General features: G+C 36.6%; 1 protein-coding gene across 7 annotated transcripts; it reads left to right on the top strand.

The window, feature by feature from the left end:
* The first annotated feature begins 468 nt into the window (after positions 1 to 468).
* papolg (poly(A) polymerase gamma) lies at positions 469 to 26,428 on the top strand. Of its 7 annotated transcripts, none has more exons than XM_058385679.1 (23): positions 469 to 695; positions 17,407 to 17,577; positions 18,303 to 18,326; positions 18,434 to 18,500; positions 18,585 to 18,666; positions 18,779 to 18,888; positions 19,006 to 19,059; positions 19,147 to 19,258; positions 19,369 to 19,458; positions 21,008 to 21,146; positions 22,329 to 22,401; positions 22,504 to 22,624; positions 22,967 to 23,051; positions 23,152 to 23,205; positions 23,655 to 23,774; positions 23,912 to 24,021; positions 24,144 to 24,268; positions 24,489 to 24,652; positions 24,769 to 24,878; positions 25,062 to 25,270; positions 25,567 to 25,647; positions 25,740 to 25,799; positions 25,896 to 26,428. In XM_058385679.1, the coding sequence occupies exons 1-23, from the start codon at positions 685 to 687 to the stop codon at positions 25,992 to 25,994; spliced, it is 2,271 nt and encodes a 756-aa protein (XP_058241662.1). In that variant the 5' UTR covers positions 469 to 684; the 3' UTR covers positions 25,995 to 26,428. The 7 variants fall into 7 exon arrangements, with proteins under 7 accessions (XP_058241662.1, XP_058241661.1, XP_058241660.1 ...); XM_058385678.1 differs by lacking the exon at positions 469 to 695 and adding an exon at positions 15,556 to 15,716 and having other exon boundaries at positions 17,410 to 17,577; XM_058385677.1 differs by lacking the exon at positions 469 to 695 and adding an exon at positions 15,556 to 15,716.

Genomic DNA, 26,428 nt, shown 5'->3' with positions numbered 1-26,428 from the left:
AAAGAAAGCGAGAGGGCTTAGAAGTACACCAAAACAAAACAGTAAGCGCCAACAGGACAGACAGGTTCCACGCAAACGGCGAGATGTCGAAAGGGCGTGTTATGACCCAGACATGCGCTCCAGGAACCCCTCCAAAATATTGCCTAGTAAATAAAGCGTCAGCTTGCCTAAAATCGAAGTGAGTTTTTTTTCTTGCGAACGTTGTAGGTGGGGCATACTACAAATACTACACAAGCAAAGTTTTAAAACACACAACACGGTGACGAATATATCACGGGAGCAGCCCACTAAAAAGGGGGGCCGCCGTAATAAGTTTCAGATGTGTTCGGGTCAAGACTGCACTGGAGGAGAGGGAGGGGGAGTGGGGGGTTCATGTAAGCTTTTCAACTCCGCGCGGATTTTGGTTATAAGATGCTCAAAACAGCGCCAGAGCTTTCTAAATAATGATACGTAAAGAGCGTATTACAAAGGCGATGACTAGAAAGGCTTCCATATGAGGTGGGAGGAAGAGAGAGACACGCATCTATGCTGAAGTAGCTCAAGTATGAGTAGACTAAAGCGAGCGCGCGACAGAGAGAATCACGGAAACGAATAACCGAGGACAGTCTGCAGGGGAAGGGGAGAAATAACTAGGTGATTCTGAGAAAGCAAAGGACCTGCGCTGGAAGGGGAATCTCCGAGATAATGTGTGGCCAGTGAGTGAGTGAAAATGTTTTACAGGTTATGTATGGTGTCTTCCGTTTTGGACGAATATCGATCGGAGCGCGCGCGAGGTAGCTTTGCGTTATCTACTGCAGCAATAAGTGTCAAGCCCCATCCGAACGTGTCACGGGGTTTGGATAAGACCCTCGTCACGCAAGACAGACAGGTCATGCTCACCAAGTGATATGTGGACGGGAGTTAACTTTGTTAATGCGCAAAAAAAGATTAAGGCTTGTAATCCATTTCCCCGCGGACTTTAAGAAATCATTCCAGTATAGCTAACATATCGATGGGTATGAATCTGGCGTGCAAACACGAGCAGGGCAGACTAAGAACTTCCGTTTAATGTTACCTTAATGATTCTCATGTTGGCTACTCGTGTGCATTACCCAGCTGCAATGATCTTGTGATGGAGTGGTGTGATGGTCTGTCGGCAGCGACCACATTAGACGACTTTGTTTCCTGTAAGCTTTCTGAGTCCGACTGGCGCTCACTTCTTTGCGTAATGAACACGAAACGCATCTCTGTCTGACCTACGGACTGTATAAAAGCTTAAATATTATAGATTTTATGGTCTGACCATTGGCTACCTTAAGCGCTTTGCGATGCGTGTTCAGAAACCGAATAGTGGTTACTTATATTTAGTGTTCCCATCGCGAGTGTGCTATCGAATCCGATTAAATGTGCAATAATGCAAAGTCTCCCGGGAACTGCAGGATGCATATTGCATAGATTTCAAACAAAAATTATGCATTAAACCGAATTAATGTTGGGTTTTTTTCTAACAGCTGATATCGAGTTGAGCAGAATCGCATCACAGAACATAGTTTCACAGTGAACTTCGTTATATATTTTGTGCTTTTCACATGCACGTTATAGCTGGTATTGCGCATTTCGGATCATCTTGCACTTGCAGCCAACAGTGGTAATTAAAAACATCTAGTGTTTATATTATACTTCCTTCTCACGCGAGCCCATTGCTCGTATGCAGCGACCACTGATCAAAGTAAATCAACCGCTACACCTCCTGCGGGGGTTTGGAGGGGGTACGAACAGACAAATCCCGCATGGGAAAGAAGAATCTCAATATGTAAACGACAGTGCGACTGATCCCATCACACATCAGCCAGCCGACGGTAAATATACTGGAATATCCGTCTCGCGCGGACAGACACACTTCAGAGCTGCCGCTTTCATTATAGACGTTAATACTCTGTGTGTGTGTGTGTGTGTGAGACAGAGAGAGAGAGAGAGAGAGAGAGAGAGAGAGAGAGATGAATAAGATGAATGACCGATGCTTATAAATAAACACTTAAAGCTCAATTCACCGGGCCCTGCGCGTAAAATGTCAACTGCTGCAGCTAGAAGCCAGATTTACAGCAACTTCCAACTTTCATGATCAGATTAGTCTAAAAGCCCAGTTAGATTTACTTTTCATTATATTCTGAAACAATATTTATATATTGTTTCCTATACAATAGGGATGAATCAATTAATATTTCAATCAAAACTTGTAATACCTACACGTACAGGTTAAGTTGCATGCCTTTTAAATGCACACTGATCATGTTTCATTTCTTTTTCATATGCACATTTCATATGCACCAGCGAATCTGAGACTACCTTTCACTGAAATTGTTACCATTTACTGCATATTCACATTCAGTGAACATTCAGCGATGTAACCCACAGGCGTGTTTTGTTTGAGCATGACCTATATGTGTCTATCTGATGGAAATGGAACGGATAGGTATATGTACAAAAGTTCTACAAGTTGTGTATGGACTAAGTAAAAAAGTGAACCCATACTAAAACATAACTAAATTTTCAAAATGTATGTCCGATGGCTTTCCAAGGCTTACAATTTCGTGTTTTGGCATTGTTTATAATAGCCCACTCAGAAAACACATGTGTAGTGAGACAATGCTACAAACATTGCGTTAAAAAACGGAGCTGGATGTGCCGTCGGAAATGAAGACATATCCTCAAGCAGTTCCATAATATAATCGATGAAATAGCAGGCTCAGTCATTCCAATTCGTTAGAGCCTAAACTGGCAGAGCTCATTTATCTTTTATCACACTTCACAGGTCAGCAACCAAATAATGCCGTTACTGATAGTAAACGGGGCATAAATGTTGACACAGCTCATCCTGCGACTAAATGAACTAACTCATCTTTAACGAGGGGAGGAGCCTAATGAGCGATATGATGGCCTACATTTTTTATTAGATATGATGAAATAAATACTTATTGTAAAGTTTTGGTAGTATATGATCGGTTAGGCTGAGGTAGTCTAAAGTATACCTGCTAATAATAATAACAATAATAATAATAATAACAATAATAATAATAATAATAATAATTATTATTATTATTATTATTATTATTATTATTATTATTATCATTATTGTTGTTGTTGGTGGTGGTGGTGGTGGTGGTGTTTTTATCATTTTTCTCGGTACAATAACTATTTTGTTTAAACAACTTTACGTTTTAATGTACTTTTCATACACTAATGTGTATTGTGTGTACTGTCTAATGTGCAATGTGTACTGCTCATATATATATATATATATATATATATATATATATATATATATATATATATATATATATATATATATATATATATATATTTACAGCATGAGCAAAGGTATGAGGGATTGATTGATTGATTGATTGATTGATTGATTGACTGACTGAATTGAATAAGTAACTAATTAATACATGTTTTTGTTTGTTTGTTTGTTTATAACCAACATTATTGTTTACAAAGAGCAATTGCTTTTTATTGTTTCGAAATTGTATTTAGAGTTGCATAAGGCTGGCAAAATACCACATTCCTTCATATTTATGTCCTGCCATCTTTTTGACGTAAAAATAACTGTGTACATTTAACATCTCTGACAAAATTATTAGTTTATGCAAGCCGATGCCATTTTCACGCAAGGGTAGACATTTATTAGATAAGCGCGTATTTCTTTCCCTTGCTGCACAAATGCTTTGTGCTTTTTAGTGCTATCAGAGCTCTTTAGAGTGTTTGTGGCCGGTCTTGAACAGAGTAACGCAAATTAAGACTGAGGTGGAGAATTTAAACAGACCCACTGACACATTTAAAGTAACAAGGCCTTGATGGTTGTCCTGAACACGTCACCATTTTAATTTCGGGACTTCAGTGTGCTTCTGAAGATGGTGATTAGGCCTACCTTTAGCAGCTTGTAAACCCGTGACAAATACCTTAATAGTTCTATTTTCAGTGGCACAGGAATTAAGCAGAATATGTATTAAGATAAAGGGCCTACAAATATCCCGGGAGTTAAATGGGAGACGTGAAAATCATGAAAACGTGAAATTCTATATGGTGCTCGTTTTAGACCGTGAGCAGAAAATGGAAACCTTTTAACCACCTTAAGCCAAAATAGTGAATGTGATTCTCACTTCAAAGGGAGGAAAAAGAGGTGGGATAGGAATTATCTTTAAAAATCCCTAGTAAGTCATGCCATGGCTTTTTGAAGAAATTTCAAGCCTTAGCAGTTCAGACATTTTCGGAGACTGAAAATTAATATTAATAGGTAGATTCCACAATGGCATTATCACATGGAGCGATGTGTGGGCATGCCATCTGGGTTTTGGCAGGTATTAGATCTAATCAAAGGGATTAGGGGTCTGTGGAAAAAATATAAAAAGTGAGCACTGGTTGTTATATATTTAAAAAAAAATCAACGGTGTGTGTGTCTGTGGAATGAAAGGCAGAGAGAAAGATAGATGAGAAGGTTTAAATGGAAAAGACAGACAGACAGACAAACAGACAGACAGAGCGACAAAGAGCAAGAGACAGAATTAGACGGACAAAATGTGAGTTTTATCGGTCATTTGTTTTGTTACATTTGGGATTTTAAAATGTTTTCTTTTTTGGAATTTAGAAATAACAGTTTGTTTGGGCATTCTCTCTCTCTCTCTTTCTCTGTCTGTCTCAGTCTCTCTCTCTCACACACACACACACACACACACACACTTGTCTGTCAGTTGTAGACTCTGTCCTGCACTCAAAAATGTCTTGTACAAGCTAATACATGCCCATGGTTATTTGCTGTAATCGTTAAGTCGTTGTTAATTTTACACTAAACGGTAGTTATGATGATGAATATGGAGACCAAGACGGTACACTCGGGACTCTGGTGTTTGTCTGTGGGCCTACTCTGAAGGCTTGCTTTTTACTTTATTTTCTTTCGACTTGTTTCAGATTGAACACCGAAATATTTGATTGATCCTTTAGAGATGAAATAATGTATATCATTAAAATAGAATCCACCCCTTTGTATATGTAAGCAGTAGATATAGCAATAATATAGACATATTCTTTCCCAATCAGTGGTGCAGGATAGACACTATCAATCATTAAGAAATGTAAAAAAAATAATAATAAATAAATAAATAAAACTTAAAATATTAAACGTAAAATCCAACTGAATCTATATATTTCACGACAGCGACGTAAGTTTAATTTATAGTTGGTTGTATAGATTTTCAATGGCTGATGGAAAACGAAACGGGTTTGACGATACGTGGTATTATAATACGGATCAGCCGTGATCCATGCCCCCTCTAGTGTCTAAATATATTATGACAAGAAGCATCATAATTTTTTTCACTTTTGGTCTCAGCCCATAATACAGGAACACCGTGTGTGGATCCACAGCAGTCCGTTAGCACGTTCACAGTACTGACATTCGTGGAGAGATACTGTCCTAGTATTAAAACTGTTGCATAAACTGAGGATAAAAACATTTATATCGACTGAGGATTAAAAAACATTTCTATAATAGGCTACTGTAGCCTATTCTTATTTTTAGCAGTTGCTGACCACATATACCACTTTTACCAAGTTATTCATGGTCTGAAATTTCTTCTAAATACAAGAGAGGATACATATTCTCTGTAGCAGTTTAAATTAAATCCCCAACCTATCTTAAACCTCAGCTGATCTTATTCTAATGATATACTGTACTGCTAAAAGCACAAAAGACACTTTTATTACATAGTCTGTTACGGATTATTATTATTATTATTATTATTATTATTATTATTATTATTATTGTTATTGTTATTGCTGTTGTTTTTGTTTTTGATAACACTATTGAAAAAGTAATTTACAACTTTTTTTGGACCGAATTGCAATCTATCAATAAAACTGTTTCCTACCATATTTTCCGCACATATACGTGCTTTCACAACTAGATATGACTTCTAAAAATTAAAATTAAAATTAATAAATACTACCTACCAGATGAACTTGAAAAAACCCCAGGTTTTCTGCCTCAAGCAATATTCTAACACATATCCGTGCAACTCAATTAAAAATGTAGATTTTTCACTAAATGGCTCCTGAATATTTCTCACTAAATGTATCCTGGGTAAGAGTTTGGTGGAATGGACTGTGTGTGAGATCCGGTCAGTGATTCAGTACCATGGATAGCGCCACTCCGAATTCAGACAGCGCTTCCGCTGTTCAGACCGAACACGAGCAATTAAGTACACGCTATACAAAAACACCAAATTTAAAAACATTTAATAGCCAGCTTAAAAACCAACTTATGAAAGACTTTTGCCACATTCGTTCAGATTAAGGCTATTCTGTCCGAAAACAAAATTCTTCTTTAAAGCACATGATTAAGTTAATATTAGAAAGGAATTTTGCGATATATCAATTCGATCCGATCTTTCAGAACCTATGTATTAGTTTCGGTGTCTAACCATTTTATCATCGCTTTTTATCCGCTATGAGCGATGCGGGTCAAGGTAAAAACATAAAAAGTCTGATATATATATATATATATATATATATATATATATATATATATATATATACGATATAATAATCTTTTTAAATGAACAAAAAAAATGCAACGGTTTCTCTTCAAATAATAATGTTTTTGCGCAACAAAAATGAACCCGTAATAAAAAAAAATATGGTGTATTGTGCCATAAGATAATAACTTAAATTTATTCAACTTTCAAAAACCTATAATAAACAACATAATGTTTTTTTATTATTCTCTGTAGGCTCTTGCTCTTTATTGCAAGTTATCTTTCTTCGACTCACAAGATTGCATCATTTCCAGTTTGACTGACTGATCTGGGACCATCTCTCTCTCTCTCTCTCTCTCTCTCTCTCGTACTTGTTTCTGGTCAGTTGATTTGGCTAAACTTTGTCTTGCGGTGCTTATATCGCCGTCAGCATCCTGAACAATTGGAATTGGATTTTGCATCACTTAGGCCTCTAAGTAGATGCCAAATGAACAACACAGACTAAATGTAAATGTAATAAGAAGAGCAAAGTCTTAGTAATAGTATGGGCGCACTTCGTAGAAACAATAGACAACACTGATGCAAGAATTTGCAATATTGTTGCAGCTCTGCTAGAAACAGTTATTAACTTGCAGGCAGACCATGTCAAAACAACTCCGGTAGTCAACCAAAGACAACAACCTTTGTTGTGTCTGTCTTAACGATCCGGACAACGGAGTGACTGCATCCGCCTGAAATCCAGCTGATACCTGATATATCGCTGCTTCCCAGCAAGACCGATACAGCCACACACTAGTAATTAACCAAATATAGGAATAGACAGAAATTTTGTTAGAGTCTACAAAATTTCCGAACGAAATGCAGTACAGTCATTAAACACGCGATGGCGCTCCAAACATTTTTGACTAATTTTAAATATTAACAGCACAATTGTTCCTATCACAGCTTGCTTTATAAAATGAGATATTAGATTAGCTTAGATGGGTTGTAGTAAGCCATGGTATGTTGTAATTTCTGTAAAAAAAAAAAAAAAGAAGAAGAAAATGTAAAAATAATAAGAACAAAAAAGACAAACAAAAAAGATAATAATAATAATAAGAAGAAGAAGAAGAAGAAGAAGAAGAAGAAAATTTCAGCTCATAGAAAGTGTAATAATACATGACACCAATGCTCATAATATTTATCATCATAACTGAAGCACCAGGAAATGTTTGACATTTCACAGACTCAATGACTTATTAATTATATTCTGTCTTATTTATGGAACAGTTTACATATCAGTGTGCACTATCCTGCTGAAATACTAACTTCAAGGAAACCTACATGTACATCAGCAAGACTTGTTACAGCTAACGGTGTTATAAATAGAGATAGCACAGTGCTGGTACCCTGTATCAGTCACGGACCAATACCAACCAAAAAAGATTAATGAGATATCGGAGTAATCAGATATCAGATTCTGTAACTGATGGTAAATGGCTAAAATGTATATTTTTGGACTTTTTTGCTTTGGCTAATATTTAATTTCAATGAATATCTATTATATCTAAATATATAATAAATATGTTTATTTATATTTTGAACTTCAATACATTTACAATGTAATTAATGTATATCACTGATATATATGAAAGGGTTAACTCTGAAATAAAACAAAAAAAAAAGGAAAAAGTCTTTATAGTTTTTAAAGAAAACACTATGAGATAGTTGTCTTTATCAGCTGATACTCACGGTTTTAGTACAAGTAAAAGAAGAAAAGCGGTATCATGTCATCTCATGTTATAAGCCTTTTTTGTTGGTCATATTTCCTAGAGTATCTCTACATGCTCCATGTATAGGGTAAGTACAACATATATAAACAGGAGGTAAAAACTAAGCAGCAATAGATAATGTTCTATTAACATCTTCATCCTAGCATTGGGATCTCTAACATTTGCTAACTATTCTGATATTTTATACAGAAAAATATTTCATACAGTTAGCTTTATTTTCCTGTGGACTCTAACATATGGATTCTGTCTGTTGTTCACACTGTTTATTATTTTAACTGTGGATTGTAAATTCATCATCACTGTATAATCTGATATCTTATGTTAAGGTGAAATGATTGCTTTAATAAACATATTTTTGGATACATTGGGTTTTAGATGATTCTAGACTCTATTTCAAAGATGTTTCTTTACAATTAAATTGTAAGCAAGTTGCTGCAACTCTACGGGCTCACTGTCTACATTACATAACAATGCAAACATCATTTTTTTTCCTTTGTGTAAAATATCATCCATCTTACATCATTTCATACTTCAACATATTTCAACTACGAAGCTCCCATCTCAGTGCATCCTACCAAATTCAGTCCAGGAGCTGTCTGAATCATTTGAAAGATGTCTCAAAGAAGTCCAGAATTATATCAAGGGATATACAGGAAACTTGCCAAGATCACTCCCAAAAAAAGAAAGGAAGAAAAAAGGAAGAAGGAGAAAAAAAGAAGAAAACTCAAGAGTCAACCAAGAAAGGAAGACCATATCAATGCAGCATACACCCGAGGTAAAATAAGAAGAAGCATCTACTCTTCAAAAGAATAACTGCATGGATGATGTTTGGAGGATTGGAGTAAAGAACAGGATTTCTGTAACATTGTAATTAGGAGAAATACAGAACAGTTAAATAATATTACTATTATCCCTGAACACTGACACAAGCTTCGGTTATTTAATTCTGTACTACAGATAATTGCATTGGAAATGGGCTGGACTGCATACATTTAATTTGCAGGTATAAGCCATTTAGGAATCATAGCCGTTTTGCACAATTTCCAACATTCTGTCAAGATACATACAGATTGTGTTGTATAAGTGAGCATGATTTCATTGACAGGGACATAAAATTCTCAGGCAAACAGTGGGTTAAAAGCATGACCTTATTTTTTTATAGAAATGCTTTTGAGTTACTTGACTATGGTCTATGTAATGAAAATCCTGTGCAATCTGCATTTATATTCTTATATTAAGCATTTAAAAGGAAGATAAATTAACTGGTTAGTTATTCTGAGCATCTCAGACAATCTGCCACAGTTCGTCTGGATGCTTTGACTGCCACACTAATGTTTTTGAACAAAAAAACACAAACACCCATTGGAAAAGTATTCTTTAAAAATCTTTTTTTTCTGTAATGCATAAGTTATACATTTATAACAAAATTTGTAATAAAAAATACACACTTTTGCAGGGCACAGTATATATTGCAGTTCTGTAAAAAAAAAAAAAAAGAATACATATATTTTTAAATAAATAAATACTTCAGAACCCGAAATGCATGGCTTTTTGTTAGGCAGTCATCAGTAGATGCCATTCTTTTTAGGCTAACAATTCTCTTCTTGTCTGTTTTATGGCCAATTGGAGAGAATCAGAACAGTGCCATTAAATAAAAAAGTCCAGAAATTTATTTAACAATTTATTTGTTGATTTAGAAATAAACAGATGTGGTCACAAATATGTTTCCAATACACACACAAAGTTAACAGAAATGCTGTACAGTTAAAAAATATATATATATACATATTATATATTAAATATAATTTGCATCTGTTGGCATTTGTCAGTCTTTTTTAATTTCATTTCATCTGAAATCTGCATTTATACATTTGAACATTCACTTCTACATAGAATAAAAGCTTATAATAATATTCATCACGAATTATAAATTCTGCACCAATTAGATTACTGAAGCATAATATAAGCCTCCTCATGAAAATGTTCGTTTTAAAGGTTGTGGCATTTAACATATTTGGAACGGATTATGTGAATAAAGGTAAGAGGTAAGATAGGGAGGTGAGTTTAAATGTCTTGAAAAAACAAAAAGACTATCATACAGTCACATTCACATACCTAAAACTCTCATTTGTGCAATATTTCCAAAATATGTTGTAAAAAGGAATAAAATAAGGCTTATATAATAAGAAATGACTCACAAGCAACTGGGCCATCATGTCTTTACTTACACTGACCAATAAAAGTTCAGTCTGGTGACAATCAAGTTATTATGCTTTAATCTGTTTGCTAAAATATACCATAAATTATTTTGTGGTCAAATCAAGTCAAGTTAAACTTCATTTATACAGAGCATGTTTAACACAGTGTACCCAAAGTGCTTTATAAATAAAAATATAGTTTCCAAAGACAATTACAACAAAAACAACAATAAATAACTAATCAAAATTCATAAAAAGAATAAAAATAAGTCTTAAGACTAGCTTTAAAGACACTCACTGTTGGAGAGGTCATTATGTTAAAAGGTAGATTGTTCCAAAGCTTAGGGCAAGCTACAGAAAAAAACACAATCTGCCTTAGGTTTACAATGTGAACAAGGACTAGATCAAAGAAGTTCACTACATGATCTTAGTAACCTAGAATACGGCTGAAGAAGATCACAGAGACGTTTTTTTTTTTTGCCTTATAGACAAATGGAAGAGTCTTAAAATGAGCTCCAAATTTAATCAGGAGCCAATGCAATGAGGCGAGAATGGGGGAAATATAATCCATTTTCTTAGTTCCCATTTACAGTCTGGCTGCCGCAGTTTGGACCATCTGCATCCGAGACACGGTGGACTGAGCAGGCTGACATACAGGGAATTACAGTAATCCAACCGAGATAAAAGAAGCACACAGATCATAATTTCAAGGTCTTTCCAAGAAATGAAGTGTATTAATTTGGAAATACATCTAAATTGGAAAAACTCTTTACAACAGCATTGATTTGCTTCTTATATTGGAGCCTGAGGATCAAAATAAACACCAAGAATTTTTGCCTTGTCCAGGTTTGGTTTACATTTGCTGCCTTTTACCTCACTAGACATATTAAAAATCTTATCTTCATGAATGATCCTTTGGAATCTTTTAAACATTTTTATGCTTGCTTACTCAGTATTGACCATTTATTACTTTATGCTGAAGGACACCTGACCGCAAAAACTGTCAATGAAGGACATCTGTTCAAGAAAGCTTAACAGTGCCTTGATATTTTAGGAGGAGAAACAGCCTTTTCCACTCTTAACATGCAGGGAGACTATATGAGCAAAAACGATGCAATTACCGTATGAACTATCACATTCTGTGCAATGACTTTCATGTTCCGTACTGTGATGACGAAAATTAACTGAATACAGCACAAAACAAATCTGGCAAAGAACTACCTATTACACTGTATGTCAAGAATGTAATATTTTTAGTTACTTAATTATTCCATATTACTGCTGCAGTAGTGGTAGGTTTCTTGTCTACCATGCGGAAGGCCTGAGTTCAATTCCTAGCCAATGCCCAAACCCCAGCTGGTCCCAAGCCCAGATAAAATGGGAGGGTTGTGTGAGGAAGGGCATCCTGTGTAAAACCTGTGCCAAGTTGTTGTGTGGACCAGTCGGTCTGCTGTGGCGACCCCTCACACACAGGGAGCAGCCGAAAGAATAACAACATGTTTTGTTTGGTTGACTGTTTTTTTCTTTAACTAGGTTCCAATCCAATTTTTTGTCTTGAAACAATGCAAAATACAATATTCATAATACATTGTGCAATCTAGACAAACAAGCACAACAGTATGTTGACTATATTTCAGCTTATACATCAGCTATATTAAAAATGTAGTGAAAGCTCTACCTACCACTAAGCACAGCAGAGAACATCTGAACTGTATTTCTTCACATATGGTTATTACATAAAACAAGGGGCATGCCTACTATTCCTTGAATGGACTGTCACCCGTGTCAATGTATTTGGACAGTACCTTGTGAATAAGCTACATTATATTGCCAAAAGTTTTGGGACACCCCTCCAAATCATTGAATTCAGGTGTTGTTTTTCAGGGGTTGGGCTTGGCCCCTTTGTTCCAGAGAAAGGAACTCTTAATGCTTCAGCATACCAAGACATTTGTGGGAACAGTTTGGGGATGATCTGTTTGCAAATCATGATAATCTTCATGATTTATCAATAGGCATCCTGTCTTTTACACATAACCTATTGATTATTTTTTTATAATAACCTACATAAAACAAACCTAATATATGTCTCTCACCATTAAGCCCTTAAGGAGATTACAGTGACTAGAGATCTCCTGTCTCGACCAACAGAGAGTCAGATCTGCTAAAAAAAAAAAGAATTCGGGAATCAGACACATGGCATCAGACATACACCCAGAGATCTTATAGTACTTAAGACTTTAAGCTGTATATGCCTCCATGTTTGAACATGCTGGTTGTTCATACTGTAACAGTACTTGTCTGAAACTGTTAAAATTACAGCAAAGTCAACAGGTAATCTTTCGTGTGGCGACTGAAAGTTTGCTGTAGGAAATAATCATTTGTAAAAACACCATGGAATGTCAATGCTTATAAGCGTATGGGTTGCTTATGCTTATGGGTTGATGTGCTTTAAAAAAAAAAAAATCCTAATAGAACAGTGCCATCAAAAAATAAATTAATTTTGCTTGAATTAAATGTGTAGAATTCTACTCTTGCCTCACATGTAGTCAATCAGCATCTTTGAGCACTCAGACTACGAGGTTAATGGAATGTGGCTCACTGAGATGTTTACACAAAACTCCAAAATCCCTGGATTTAATTTCACAGTTCAAAAATATACATTTCGACGCCTGCTGCAGTACCACAGATGACCACTAGAGGGAACAAAAAGCACTGGTTCAGGCAAGTGATGATTCACAATACGATGCTTCACTCCCGATTTGTTTTTTCTGCTCGGATTGTTCACAATCTGTGTTTCTAAGTGACTCATGTAAATTGATCTGAACAAAATGAATCAAAATGTGAATAGCGTCACAGGCAGCATTATTGCGTGCCATATTTGAAACACCAAAAATACTGCATGTTTAGACTTTGTGGTTGGAGGTGGAGTGGTGGGGGGGTCTGTAGATACACTATACGTATTGCCAAAGATTTTGGGACACCCCTCTAAATCATTGAATTCAGGTGTTGTTTTTCAGGGGTTGGACTTGCCCCCTTAGTTCCAGTGAAAGGAACTCTTAATGCTTCAACATACCAAGGCATTTTGGGCAATTTCATGCTCCAAACTTTGTGGAAACAGTTTGGGGATGGCCCCTTCCAACACCTTTAGGATGAATTAGAGCGAAGACTGTGTGCCAGGCCTTCCAGTCCAACATCAGTGCCTGACCTCACAAATGCACTTCTAGAGGAAAAATTCCCATAAATACACTCCTAAACCTTGTGGAAAGCCTTTCCAGAAGAGTTGAAGCTGTTATAGCTGCAAGACGGGCCAACTCCGTATTAAATTCATGTGCTTGTAAAGGCAGATGTCCCAGTTTTGGCCTGGCTCGCAGTCTCCGCTCTAATTCATCCCAAAGGTGTTCTATCAGGTTGAGGTCGGGACTCTGTGCAGGCCAGGCAAGATCCTCCACACCAAACTCACTCATCCATGTCTTTATGGACCTTGCTTTGTGCACTAGTGCACAGACATGTTGGAGCAGGAAGGGGACGTCCCCAAACTGTTCCCACAAAGTTGGAAGCATGAAATTGTCCAAAATGTCTTGGTATACTGAAGCTGGAACTGGAACTAAGGGGTCAAGACCCCAAGCCCAACCCCTGAAAAACAACACCTGTATTCAATGACAGTGTATATAATACAGTGTATTACTTGCACTTTTATGGCAGATACCAAGTTTAAGAATTTTACTGACATTGTAGTACATGTACAGTTTCTGTCTAGTTTAAGACAAACTGCAGGTTTTTTTTTTTTTTCATTTTGTATGTGTCCCTATTATATATGTTTATATGTGCACAATGAGCACTTGATAGCCGAGTCAAATTCCTTGTATTTGCAAGAATACCCGATTCTGACATCCAAGAGTGTAATGGGCAATGTGAGAAAATGAGTTCCTATCTCTTCTAAAGAAAAAAAATACAGCATGGTCTCATAAATTCTTTTACAGTGTGTTTTATAGATGAGCAATTTGCCATTATGCAAATCAAATTCAGTGTTCTGTGCTAAATAAGGAAGGCAATTTCTGATAACTTTTTATGTTCTGGTTTAGCCTGCATGTCACTTCCCCACAGTGAGAATCTGTCCTTCTAAGATATCTCAGTTTTGTTCCACTGAATGCTCAAGGACTAACATTAAAGAGACATAATGTGACATAATGTGAAAGGCCATTTCTCTGCTTTAAGAATCTTTACTCTACTACCACAAATATTAGATTTTAAGGACTGAGGATATTATGCTTAAACACAAATCTCCCCACATTAAACACATTTTTTTTTGAAGACCACTGTTAAATGACCATGTTCTTTTGTTTAACAAAAAAGCGACTTTGATGACATACTTATGCTGTATTGTTAGCCTTGAAGCTAAATAACTGCATATATGTTTCCCAGTTAACCTGAAAGACATCAAGATGATTCTGTTGCAGGATTTTGGATAGTGTTAGTGTTTGGATCATTTTAGAAATAAAGCTCAGTGAATATAAAACAACAAGTAAAAGTAATATTGACTGTAGGTGTGAGTGGGTGAATGTGCATATGTATGATGCCCTGCAACAGACTGGTGTCCTATCTAGGGTCTATTATTGCCTGGCATCCAGTGATACTGGAATAGGCTCCAGATCTGGAGTGACTCTGACCAGGATAATTAGTGAAGTATGTTGGAAAGTATAAGTGAATAAGTGAAAATAGTTAGTGAAGATGTTGGAAAGTGTGTAATACCACATTTCCTACTTGACATTGCACCTGAACAAGGCCATTAGGTTTTACGGAATGATGTAAGGAATGAATGCAATGACTTTGTAAGACATAAGGCATTTTGTAGACCTTCACCTTTATCCAGCTGCTATAGATAGATATTTTTAATATATTTTAATATCCACCCTATGTTTTTTATTTCCCCGTTTTAGTCGTGTCCAAAAGGATTAAAGTCACACAAATAAAGCATAAGCGTCAACATGATCTCCAGCTCTTCACTGATAAACATACGAGCGCTCTGAGGCGTTTCCGGTGTAGCTGAGCAAAGAGGACTTGGGTTTTTTTGCGCAAAGCCTGTCGGGATACCGTTGGCCGGTGGGCGCCATATTGGAGTACAACTATTGTTATAAAAAGAGACGAGGCTGCTGTTAGCTGAGTTTATGTTTTCTTCAAGTGTGGTTTAAAAATACACGGTATTTTCTACGAAGGGTCATGAAAGAAATGTCAGCGTAAGTCACTGTAGCTCAGAAGCGTCCTTTTCATTGGAAATGTACGGTTTGTGATCTTGAAATTGTCGTGGCTAAGCTAATTAGCAGCTAGCGTATTTTGTATTAGCTTACGTGCTTAGCAGGTAGAACATCAACAACCAAAACGTCCTTTAGAGAAATAGTGTGTTTTTTCTTCTATTCACAAATTCTCCGATCCTGCAAAATGAAGTTGGCTTAGGATAGACTATGGGGTGACATTTATCGTGTTGTTTTTGTGGCTCGATTACCGTGTACACTTTTGTTTACCAGGCAAAGTGCTAAGTTAGGAGGAACGTAAGACAGGATAAAGGAGCTGAGGTTAGCAGCGCTCCAATGGCTATACTGTGTTTGTTGTTAGCTAGCTAATTAACATAACCCGCTTCATGTACTGTCTTTGAGTCACTATTTTACATATGTAAATGTAAGCTTTGCATTGCGTATATGTCAGCGTTTTATGGAGTTTGGACTTGGTGGCCACAGCAAACGGTCATTTGACCTGCTATGGACTTGGGCTAGCATACTTATTACACAAACCCATTTTAGTAGACAAAGGTATTGAGTGTATGGTTGTATTACTATAGTGGAGTTATATCGATAGAAGAAGCATGCCTTAATGCACTGGCGTTTTTAAGTAGCCTACTTGATCCCAGTAAGTGTCATAGCCATCTGACCAGTTAATGGGCATCCATTGTAATTGATAAGTTCATAGGATATGTGGTTCCCTCTCTCACCATTCAACAAGTGCACTCTGGTGCTTGCGTCCCTGCACCAAGGAATTGAGCTTGCATGGTTTTTTTTTTTGGGGGGGGGGACTCTGGAATCATAACATTAGTTTTAGATAATGGAAAGTTGCCATATTAATCTTGAATATTCTTACAGTTTGTTTGCTTCATAAGTTTCAAACGATGGTTAACCTAGACTAAAAAGTAGTGTTAATTTGCTGTTTAAACCTCACAAGGCGGCGATGAAAGCAAAAGAAGGAATTTTGTTGCCACATTGTTGCGCACATGTCTCTTTAGACATCCTTGTACGTATTCCAGGGGAAAAAAAAAACACCCAGTTCTTATTTTGGATACATCATATTGTTGTATTAAGCTGATTGGGATAAAAAGAAAACACTGACCAACATGGCAGTGTACAGCACCGTTTATCCAAAACAGATTGTTGTTTGGTTTTGCTCTTAACACCAATGTCCTGTTCTGTCGTGTGTGTTTGATAGCCACCATGTATGATGAACTTACAAACACGCCATGAGTTTCAGCAGAGGTAACAATGTAGTATGCTTCCAACAGTAGCAGATTAGACAGGTTGTCGAGTGCAGTTCATGTCCTCTGTTGCAGTATTATGATTTATGGGAGTTCAGAAGAAGGGAGTTCAGCTGAGGCACCGTAACAACTAATTTAGTTCTAAATCAGAATATCAAAAGAGCTTGGCCTTTGTTAGTCTAGACTGTTTGTTGTGAAGTGCTGCAAATGTAAAGTTTGAGGTGACGATGATGGGTTAAAATTGGAACCGTGACACAACTTTTACTGTGGGTATCAGCATATAACCAATTGGATATTCATTTGTTTAAACTATTTTCTCCTGCTGTACCTAATGAAATTGTTACATTTAATAATTTCAGATCATTTTCAGAAACTGGCAATATATTTGTCTTTTTTTCCCCTCTCAGCAGTTCGGGAAATAATATGCTTGGCGGGCAGCAGCCTCAGAAACACTATGGCATCACATCCTCAATCAGCCTGGCCTTTCCCCGAGAAATCGACCGCATGTACACTCAGAAACTTGTAGAGGCCATGAAACCTTTTGGAGTGTTTGAGGATGAAGATGAGCTTAATCACAGGTGAGTGTGGTAAGATGGTGATGAACACTGGATATTAAGAATATGTACATCGTTAAGGTATAAAATTATGAGCACTGACAGGTGAAGTGAATAACACTGATTATCTCCTGATCATGGCACCTGTTAGTGGGTGGGATATATTAGACAGCAAGTGAACATTTTGTCCTCAAAGTTGATGTGTTAGAAGCAGGAAAAATGGGCAAGCGTAAGGATTTGAGCAAGTTTGACAAGGGCCAGATTGTTATGGCTAGACGACTGGATCAGAGCACCTCCAAATCTGCAGGACTTGTGGGGTGTTCCCGGTCTGCAGTGGTCAGTATCTATCAAATATCCTTTACATCCTGTAAGTCCTATAAGTATACTTTAAGTCCTGTAAGTTACTAACTTACAGGACTTAAAGGATGTGCTGCTAAAATCTTTGTGCCAGATACCACAGCACACCTTCAGGGATCTAGGGGAGTCCATGCCTCGAAGAGTCAGGGCTGTTTTGGCAGCAAAAGGTGGACCAACACAATATTAGGCAGGTAGTCATAATGTTATAGCTGATTAGTGTATATATTCAGTGGCAGAAAAAATGGACTGTTTTTATTGATATGATTTATGTAATAACCTGGTTATCATGCTATTATCATTTTGTATGTATGTTTTGAACATGTTGCTTTTCTGTTTTGAAACCATGTTTTCTTGCAAAATTCTCTTCATGACATTGAGTTTTTTCATTGTAGACACCTCACAGGCTGTTTGTCAATGTACGTTAGAGGGTTTCTAACTAGCTACACAATTGGGAGTTGCATTTATAGTGTACAGAGTTTTTCTTGTTGATAGTGACATGGAATCTTTTTTGTAATCACTACAGACTTGCAGTTCTTGGTAAACTGAATTCATTTGTTAAGGAGTGGATTGCAGAGATCAGTGAATCAAAGGTAGTCACCTACCCATCTTCCAACTTTTGTTTGTCTTAAGGTAAACAAGTACTTCTCTCCTAAAACGATTGTTTACTATTTCAGAATCTGCCACCTTCAGCTGTAGAAAATGTTGGTGGTAAAATCTTTACCTTCGGGTCTTATAGACTGGGAGTGCACACAAAAGGTACACTTGACTGATTGGTGACTTGAGCATTTAAGTCATATTTTCACACCACCTGTGGCTTTTGACTAATGAATTAATCTATGCCTTGAATCTCTGCACATGTGTTCTGCAGGTGCTGATATAGATGCCTTATGTGTGGCACCTCGCCATGTTGAGAGGACTGATTTTTTTACATCCTTTTTTGAAAAACTTAAACAGCATGATGAGATCAAGGACCTACGGGTAAATCTTCCTCTTTGCTCCCTTTTAATTTATTTCCTCATATTTAAATTTATTTCCTTGTATATTAAATATAAGTTGAATCGTGTGGTTTTATTTTTCCGAATTTTTCTATTTCAGGCTGTAGAGGATGCATTTGTACCAGTGATCAAATTCAAGTTTGATGGGATTGAGGTAAAGTTGATACACAATGATTAGATTGTCAACTGTGTAATGTAAAAATTCATATCAAACAAGCGATGTCAACTACTACTTTTACAGATTGATCTCCTTTTTGCAAGACTTGCTCTGCAATCAATCCCAGATAACCTAGACCTTCGAGGAGATGCGCTGCTCAGAAACCTGGATATTAGATGCATTCGCAGTTTAAATGGTAAATCTTTTCATCCTCTTGGCATATGCTTAATCTTGCCAATTTGCACTGCTCTATTTTTAGACATTCTTTTGCTTGACACATCTTTTCTGTGAATGACGTGTGTGCAGGTTGTCGCGTTACTGATGAAATCCTGTACTTGGTGCCCAACAAAGAGAACTTCAGACTTACTCTACGGGCCATCAAACTGTGGGCTAAGCGTGAGTCTTAACTGGACCTTTTTCCTTGTGCTAATTCTGTACGGTGCAGGTTTTCTTCAGACTTGCTGTAAAATTAATCTCATATTGATGTGGCTTTGGCATTGAATATCACTGACAACCACTTAGGTGTTTGACAATGTGCATTCTTTTGCACTCTTTGAGCACTAGCGGTCCCAATCTGCAAAATCCATAGAGTTAAAGTATATACCCACCATCCACTTCATTAGGACCACATGCACATTCATGCAGTTAACTAACTCAGCCAATCATATGACAGCAACCCAGAGCAAAAAAAGAAACCTGCAGGTACAGGTCAAGAGCTTCAGTTCATGTTTACATTAAACATCAGAATGGGGGGAAAATGTGATCTCTGACTTTGACAATGGCATGGACCCAGTTTGATTATTTAAAAAACTGTAAATTGCTGATTGTCTGGGAATTTTGCACACACTCTTCTACATTATACAGAATGGTGCAAATAACCAATAAACATGTAAACAGAAGGTCTGCAGGCTGGAAACTACATGAATTTATAGGTATTTGCGCATTTTTGTGGACTGCCTGCATCTTCAGAGCTATTGGGCATCTATGGTTACGCAGCCACATTATAACTTTATAAGTTAAAAAGAGCTTTGCAGTAGCTTTCAAACGATTTCAGTTGTTTTAGTTGTAATTTTACTTCATTAAACTTTTGTTCAAAGAGAGGTGGATTACATTTTGAAGCCAGTATTGTGAATCAAATCATAACTAGTTTATAAGCAGCCCTTATAAGCACTTAATTTTCCTTGAAATGTGTTGAGATTTGATCTTTATTTTTGATTTGTGTAGTGTATCACTTGTACTCTACTTTGCCAAACTTTTTAACAGATAAAAGAAACCTTTTCAGAAATAATGCTGTTACAATCCACTAGGTGGCGCCAGATCACTGCTTATGTTTATCACTTCTCTGAGACCTGTACTGAAATTCTCAGAACTGTTCTATTTCTTGTGGGAGTAATACTGCAAATTTGTATTAAATAATTAGTATAGCTATAAAAAAAAAAAAAAAAAAAAAAAAAAAACCCCACAGTTGAGACCGCGGACATGACTGCTGAAAAAGTGCTTGAAATATCTGACTGTGAAATGCCACCTTTGGACCATAGATCATCAGTTAACTTGTACATCAGTAACAAGTTTCCCTGTTCTGTCAAACATGTTCTGTTGGATTGTTTTATTTATGATTCTGCCAGAAAACGGTTTTATTCAGAAACATGTATATGTGGAATATTACAGAATGTGTTATCTATGTGTTAGATTTTCTGTCCTGTGTTGACCTAAAATGTTTTATATAACAATTTAAATTATATGGATTGAAGTGTTGACTTAGTGTTTGCCATGTAAATAGTCCTGATGATAACATGCCATTTAAAAACCTAATAAACAAACAATAGGCCAGTTATTAATATCTTTGTACTGAGTCATGTATACACACTAAAAGTGTGATTTTTATCACTGTGTGTATGTTCTAGCTTTGATACTTTTTGTTTGTTTTTTTTTCCTTTTGTTCTAGGTCGTGGAATTTACTCCAACATGCTTGGCTTCCTGGGTGGTGTGTCCTGGGCCATGCTGGTGGCCAGAACCTGTCAGCTTTACCCAAATGCTGTGGCTGCCACACTTGTACACAAATTCTTCCTTGTCTTCTCTAAATGGTATGACACTTCAATTACAATTACAAATCAGTTTCCAAGAGTAATAGTTTATTAAAATTACTAAATGCACATGTATATCATATATAGACATAGGGTTTATTAGGCACACTCTATCAGTGTGAAAATATGGCAGAATAATTAGAGCATGCTACCAGAAGGCATTCACATTACTCAACATGTATCACAATTTTCGGGCTTGCTAATGATGTGCTGGGGTTTTTTTTTGTTTTGTTTGTTTGTTCTTTTTCTATTAATGTTTATTTAATGACAGTCTTCCTAACTACATTAAAAAATAAGTGATTACTGCATAAATTGATAACAATGTTGTTAATGCTGTAAAAGTCATTATGCACCTGTGCAATCAAATAGCATCAGTTAGATCTGACCAGAAGACATGTTACATGTGCTGTGCATACTCCATAATTACACATTATAAGTTGTTTACACAATCACAGTGTTGAAGAGATTTTCAAATGATACCAGCCATGCCACAATCCACATTGACCAAGAATGAGGCCGCGGTAGGTGGGCTTTTTGTATGCGTGTATGTGTGTGAAACATTAACAAAATCCACCTATTGACCTGTAATTCTGGTAAAAATTATACGTCAAATACAGCTATGACACTAATTATATATCAGCCATTTTCACAGATCAGTCAAGAAGATTTAGGGGAGAATTTTTGTATTTAGAAGATATTCTGATTATGTAGCTCAATGTTGTTAAATATCTGATTATTTTTATACAGACAAAAATGCACATTGTATTGCATTGTGTATTATTAATAAGTAAACCAGGAGTCATTTCAATCAGTGTTTCCTCATCTAAAATTCGTTTTGGATTGAATCTTGAATTGTGAAGACAGTATCATGAATCAAATAGGTCTTAATAGGGTTGAGATTCATAGACTATAGGCCACTTAAGCAAAGTCTGGAACAGTTGATTGATGTAATTTGTCTTTTTTTTTTTTGTTTTTTATTTTTTTGTTTAGTGAGCCACGGTGAAAGTCACTAAGGTCACTTGTTTAGCTAATAATGCTGGTCTCCCTGATGTACTGCAGTCCCAGCACGCATGACTTGATGAAATATGTAATTTGTGGGAAGATGGGTACTGGATTTGAAGGAATCAACTCTGTAAATATATTTATGTACATTGTTTTGACACACTGTTTTTTCTCCATCAGGGAGTGGCCAAATCCGGTCCTTTTAAAGCAACCCGAAGATAGTAACTTGAATCTGCCAGTCTGGGACCCGCGGGTCAGTGTGTTTTGATGAACAAGAACACCCAGAGGCTAAGAATGGGAATTTGAACACTCTTCATATTCCACCCTCTTAAATTATTACCTGTTTTGCCTATAGGTAAACCCATCAGACAGGTACCATTTGATGCCGATTATCACACCTGCATATCCCCAGCAGAATTCTACCTACAACGTGTCCACCTCCACCCGCACCATCATGAGTGAAGAGTTTAAATATGGTTCGTTTTAAGTGAATGACACACTGCTGCATTGGTTCTTAAATGTTTTGAAGCCAGGGACCCCTTTAACTAATGAATAAAAATAAATTCGTTCAATACAGGCTTATTTAATGAACTTGTATGAATGTGTAAAATATGTGAAGATGGCATTATATGTAATAATGGGTAATAAACAGGTAATAGCAATTCATTTGGTAGCTTTCTTAATGGTGACTAACATTTTATATTTTGGCTTGACCCTGGTTATGTATCACAGACCCCTGGTCCCCACTTTGAGAACCATTGTGCTGGAAACACTAATGCAATTTAAATAACATTTACATTTCTTTCTTGTTCTTTCAGGCCTTACTGTTACAGATGAAATCCTTCAGGGTAAGGCCGAATGGTCCAAATTGTTCGAGCCGCCAAACTTTTTTCAAAAGTACAAGTATGTATAATAACTTTCAGTTAATAGTATAATTTAATATTTCAGTATTACACTTTGGTTGCTCAAATCCTGAGACTTCATAATTGTGTTTTTGTTACAGACATTATATTGTGCTTACTGCCAGTGCATCCACAGAGGAGAACCACCTAGAATGGTAAAAAAAAATAATAATAAATATTAATAAACAATGTTCTGATTTTCATTACCATTTTACTTAATGAATGTAAAGTTTTTTGTTAGTATTTTTTGTGTTGGATAGGTTATATGTCTATTTTCTGAAATTCTTGTTTTCTGTATAAAAATTGTAACATTTGAGGATGTAGTGATTTTGGCAACCTCTTTGATAGAAGGGTTATTGCAAGCAAATGGTAATACACAATCAAGGAGTATTCAGGACTTCATTAATTATTTAGTATTTTCTGAGGCTGTAATTGTGTTCTCTTTATTGTTGTCCTTTCAGTACTGCAAGGAGTGTTATGAAAATAATTTAAGAATATTGAGATGTTAGTGTTTGAACATTTTAAATGTTTACGCATCCACACTCAGAAGAGACTAGAACACTGTGTGGATTATCATATTCATGCGGTCCTCTGCTTTCCTTAGGGTTGGGCTGGTTGAGTCAAAGATTAGAGTTCTGGTTGGCAATTTGGAGCGAAATGAATACATCACTCTTGCTCACGTGAATCCACAGTCTTTTCCCTGGTCAAAGGAGAGCCGTAATGAGTGAGTATCTTTTCCTTAATGTTCACACACCACAAATGTTGGGAGGTCCTCTTGTGCAGTAATGGCTCAAAGCACTGGATATATTAGCTATATCATAGGCTTAATTGTGACTCTTTACTGTCGACTTGTTTTTACAGAAATGACTTTGTTTCAATGTGGTTCATTGGAATCATTTTCAAAAAGTTGGAGAATGCTGACTGTGTGAACATTGATCTTACTTATGACATCCAGTCCTTTACAGACACTGGTAATTATTTTTGGCTATTCTTTTATATGTATACATTCTCTATAGTCTACTTAATTTAGATAAAATTTAAATGTTAAAGAAATAAAGATTTTTTTTTTACCTGTCTGCTGCTTTCTGTGCAGTCTACAGGCAAGCCAGTAATATTAACATGCTTAAGGAAGGGATGACCATTGAAGCCACACATGTGAGGAAGAAGCAGCTGCATCAATACCTGCCTGCTGAGCTTGTACACAGAGGCAAGAAGAAGGTAGAGGCATTCTCTGAAAACGAGTGGGACAATTAGAACAAACCAAATATAAATTAATGTTTTCGGATTTCTTTTGGGGGTTTTTTATTTCTTGCTTGCTTGTTTTGAATGAAATATATGGAGTCTAATATTGTTGACTGGTTAGTTTTAGCCTACACTAAGTGGTGTGGTGATCTCTCTCTCTCTTCCCCCCCATCCCCCCTCACCTTTCTCTCTTCAGAGTTTGGGTGATCTTAATCGCAGTTCAAATGGTGGTGGGTCTAAACGCTGTTCACTGGATGGAAGTCAACTGGACAGTTCCAGAGACACAGATACAGGCACCCCGTTCAGCTCTCCTACCCCAGTCACCAAAAGCTGCAAGTCTGCATCCACACCTGACGACAGGTAATTCCAGTCAGAACTGATTTTTCTTTTCCTTTTTCTATATTTTATCTCTGTGAATATTACTGTCCTTTGGTTTTCCTCTCTTGACCGCTGTACTTTTCTACTGTTTTAAATAGCATTACCTCACCCAAGCCTTCAGTTCCCATGTTTGTGGACAGCTCTCCATCCTCTGAGTCATCTCCTCCAAAGAAAGGGCCAGGAATGTCGATTCCAGTAATTGGAGCTAGTGAGTGTTTCTTGTGCACATTTTCTTTTCTTGATTATGTAGTAGTAATGAATCCATATACTTAGTACTTGTATAGTTGAACTATACATGAACTAATAGAGGATTTCTTCACTTATTTTCACTACTAAAGTCTGGTCATATATAATTTGGTCTTGCCTCCTTGTTTCATCTCTCCCACCTCAGAATCATCAGTCACCCAGGTGGTCAAGCCCACTGTGCCCGTTGCAGGTAGCACCATTCCCACAGTAGTGGGCCGAAACGTGATGCCGCGTATGAGCCCACCCAACACCAGTTCATCTGACCTGACCAACGGCCTCAATGGAGCTGCACCTAAGAGGCCCCACTCGCCTTCAATGGAAGAGCCACACAAGAAACTGAAAGATACAGAGCAGGTAAACAGCCTGTTTCTATCCAAAATAATGTGTAATATCTTCACTGGGATTCAGATAAACAGTGCACTAGTAATTTTTTATTTTTTTTGTATGAAGGTTGGTTTAGCATTCCTTCTGTTTACACACAGTGAGCTGATGTGTTCTCTTAATAGTTTCTATTCATTTATTTAATATCCCCTCTCTTTAGTTATTCTTCTCAGTCTTATGATTGGAAAATATTTGAGCTTGACTATCTGCTCTCTGCATTGTCTACCCTTCAAGAGATTTCTGATGTCTATATTATCTGATTACTGCAGGTGTTTTCTGATGACTATACATTTAAAGAACCATACCCACCTTCCTCAAATGGACAGGAAACAGGAGATGACCCAGCAGGGGTATGTTTATCTTGCATGTTAATATGTATAGATATTTGGCAGAAGTATGTATAATTGGTAACTTTCCTTTCATTATAATCTTTTCTGAATAGGATGGTCATGCGATTACAAAGCCTATGCCCATTCCCACCATTGATACATCAAGGACACAGGTATTTGGCATGTCAGGATTATTGTCATGTAAAATACTGAAGAAAGTAGATATGATGTGTATGCATGTTGTATTATGTGTGCATGTGTATTTTCAGAGACTTCCCAGTAAAGAACTGCCAGATGCTTCCTCTCCAGTACCTACAAGCAACCTGCGTGTCATTAAAAACTCAATCAGACTCACTCTTAACCGATAGCAGTGAGCTCTCCAGTGTAATGGTAATTTTGGCAGCCATTCCAGGATTTTTCCTTTTTTCCTTTTCTTTTCATCTTAATTTACCATCAGTCAGACTGTCTGCTTGGAGGCTACTTGAGAGAGCCAGACCCTGTGGACAGCATCAGTGCTTTTATTTTCAGGCTGCCACAGGTGCTCATCTGATCTTCCTTGAGACATTGTAAAACATTATCAGTATAAAGTATTAGATCATGTTCTTTTTATATATATACTGCCTCAATGTGTCAAAAAACTTGCTAAGTGGACACCTATCTGAGCGTGTTTTGAAATGTAACTTGTACAGTAGATGTAGTTTGTATATAATGTCTTTAAAGTCATTGTTAATCTTTCTATACCATTCTATTGTAGTTTTTACTAACAAAAAAAAAAGTTTAAAAAAAATGTGTTTTGTGTAAA

Source organism: Hemibagrus wyckioides, linkage group LG03 (assembly GCF_019097595.1).
Source record: "Hemibagrus wyckioides isolate EC202008001 linkage group LG03, SWU_Hwy_1.0, whole genome shotgun sequence".
NCBI lineage: Eukaryota > Metazoa > Chordata > Actinopteri > Siluriformes > Bagridae > Hemibagrus > Hemibagrus wyckioides.
This window is presented reverse-complemented; position numbering and strand designations above follow the sequence as displayed.

Bases quoted from the DNA above. Each gene is read 5' to 3' on its own strand.
- papolg (XM_058385677.1), top strand. The intron at 19,259-19,368 runs GTAAATCTTTTC...ACGTGTGTGCAG, and splicing joins ATGCATTCGCAGTTTAAATG to GTTGTCGCGTTACTGATGAA. The intron at 22,402-22,503 runs GTCAGTGTGTTT...TTTTGCCTATAG, and splicing joins TGCCAGTCTGGGACCCGCGG to GTAAACCCATCAGACAGGTA.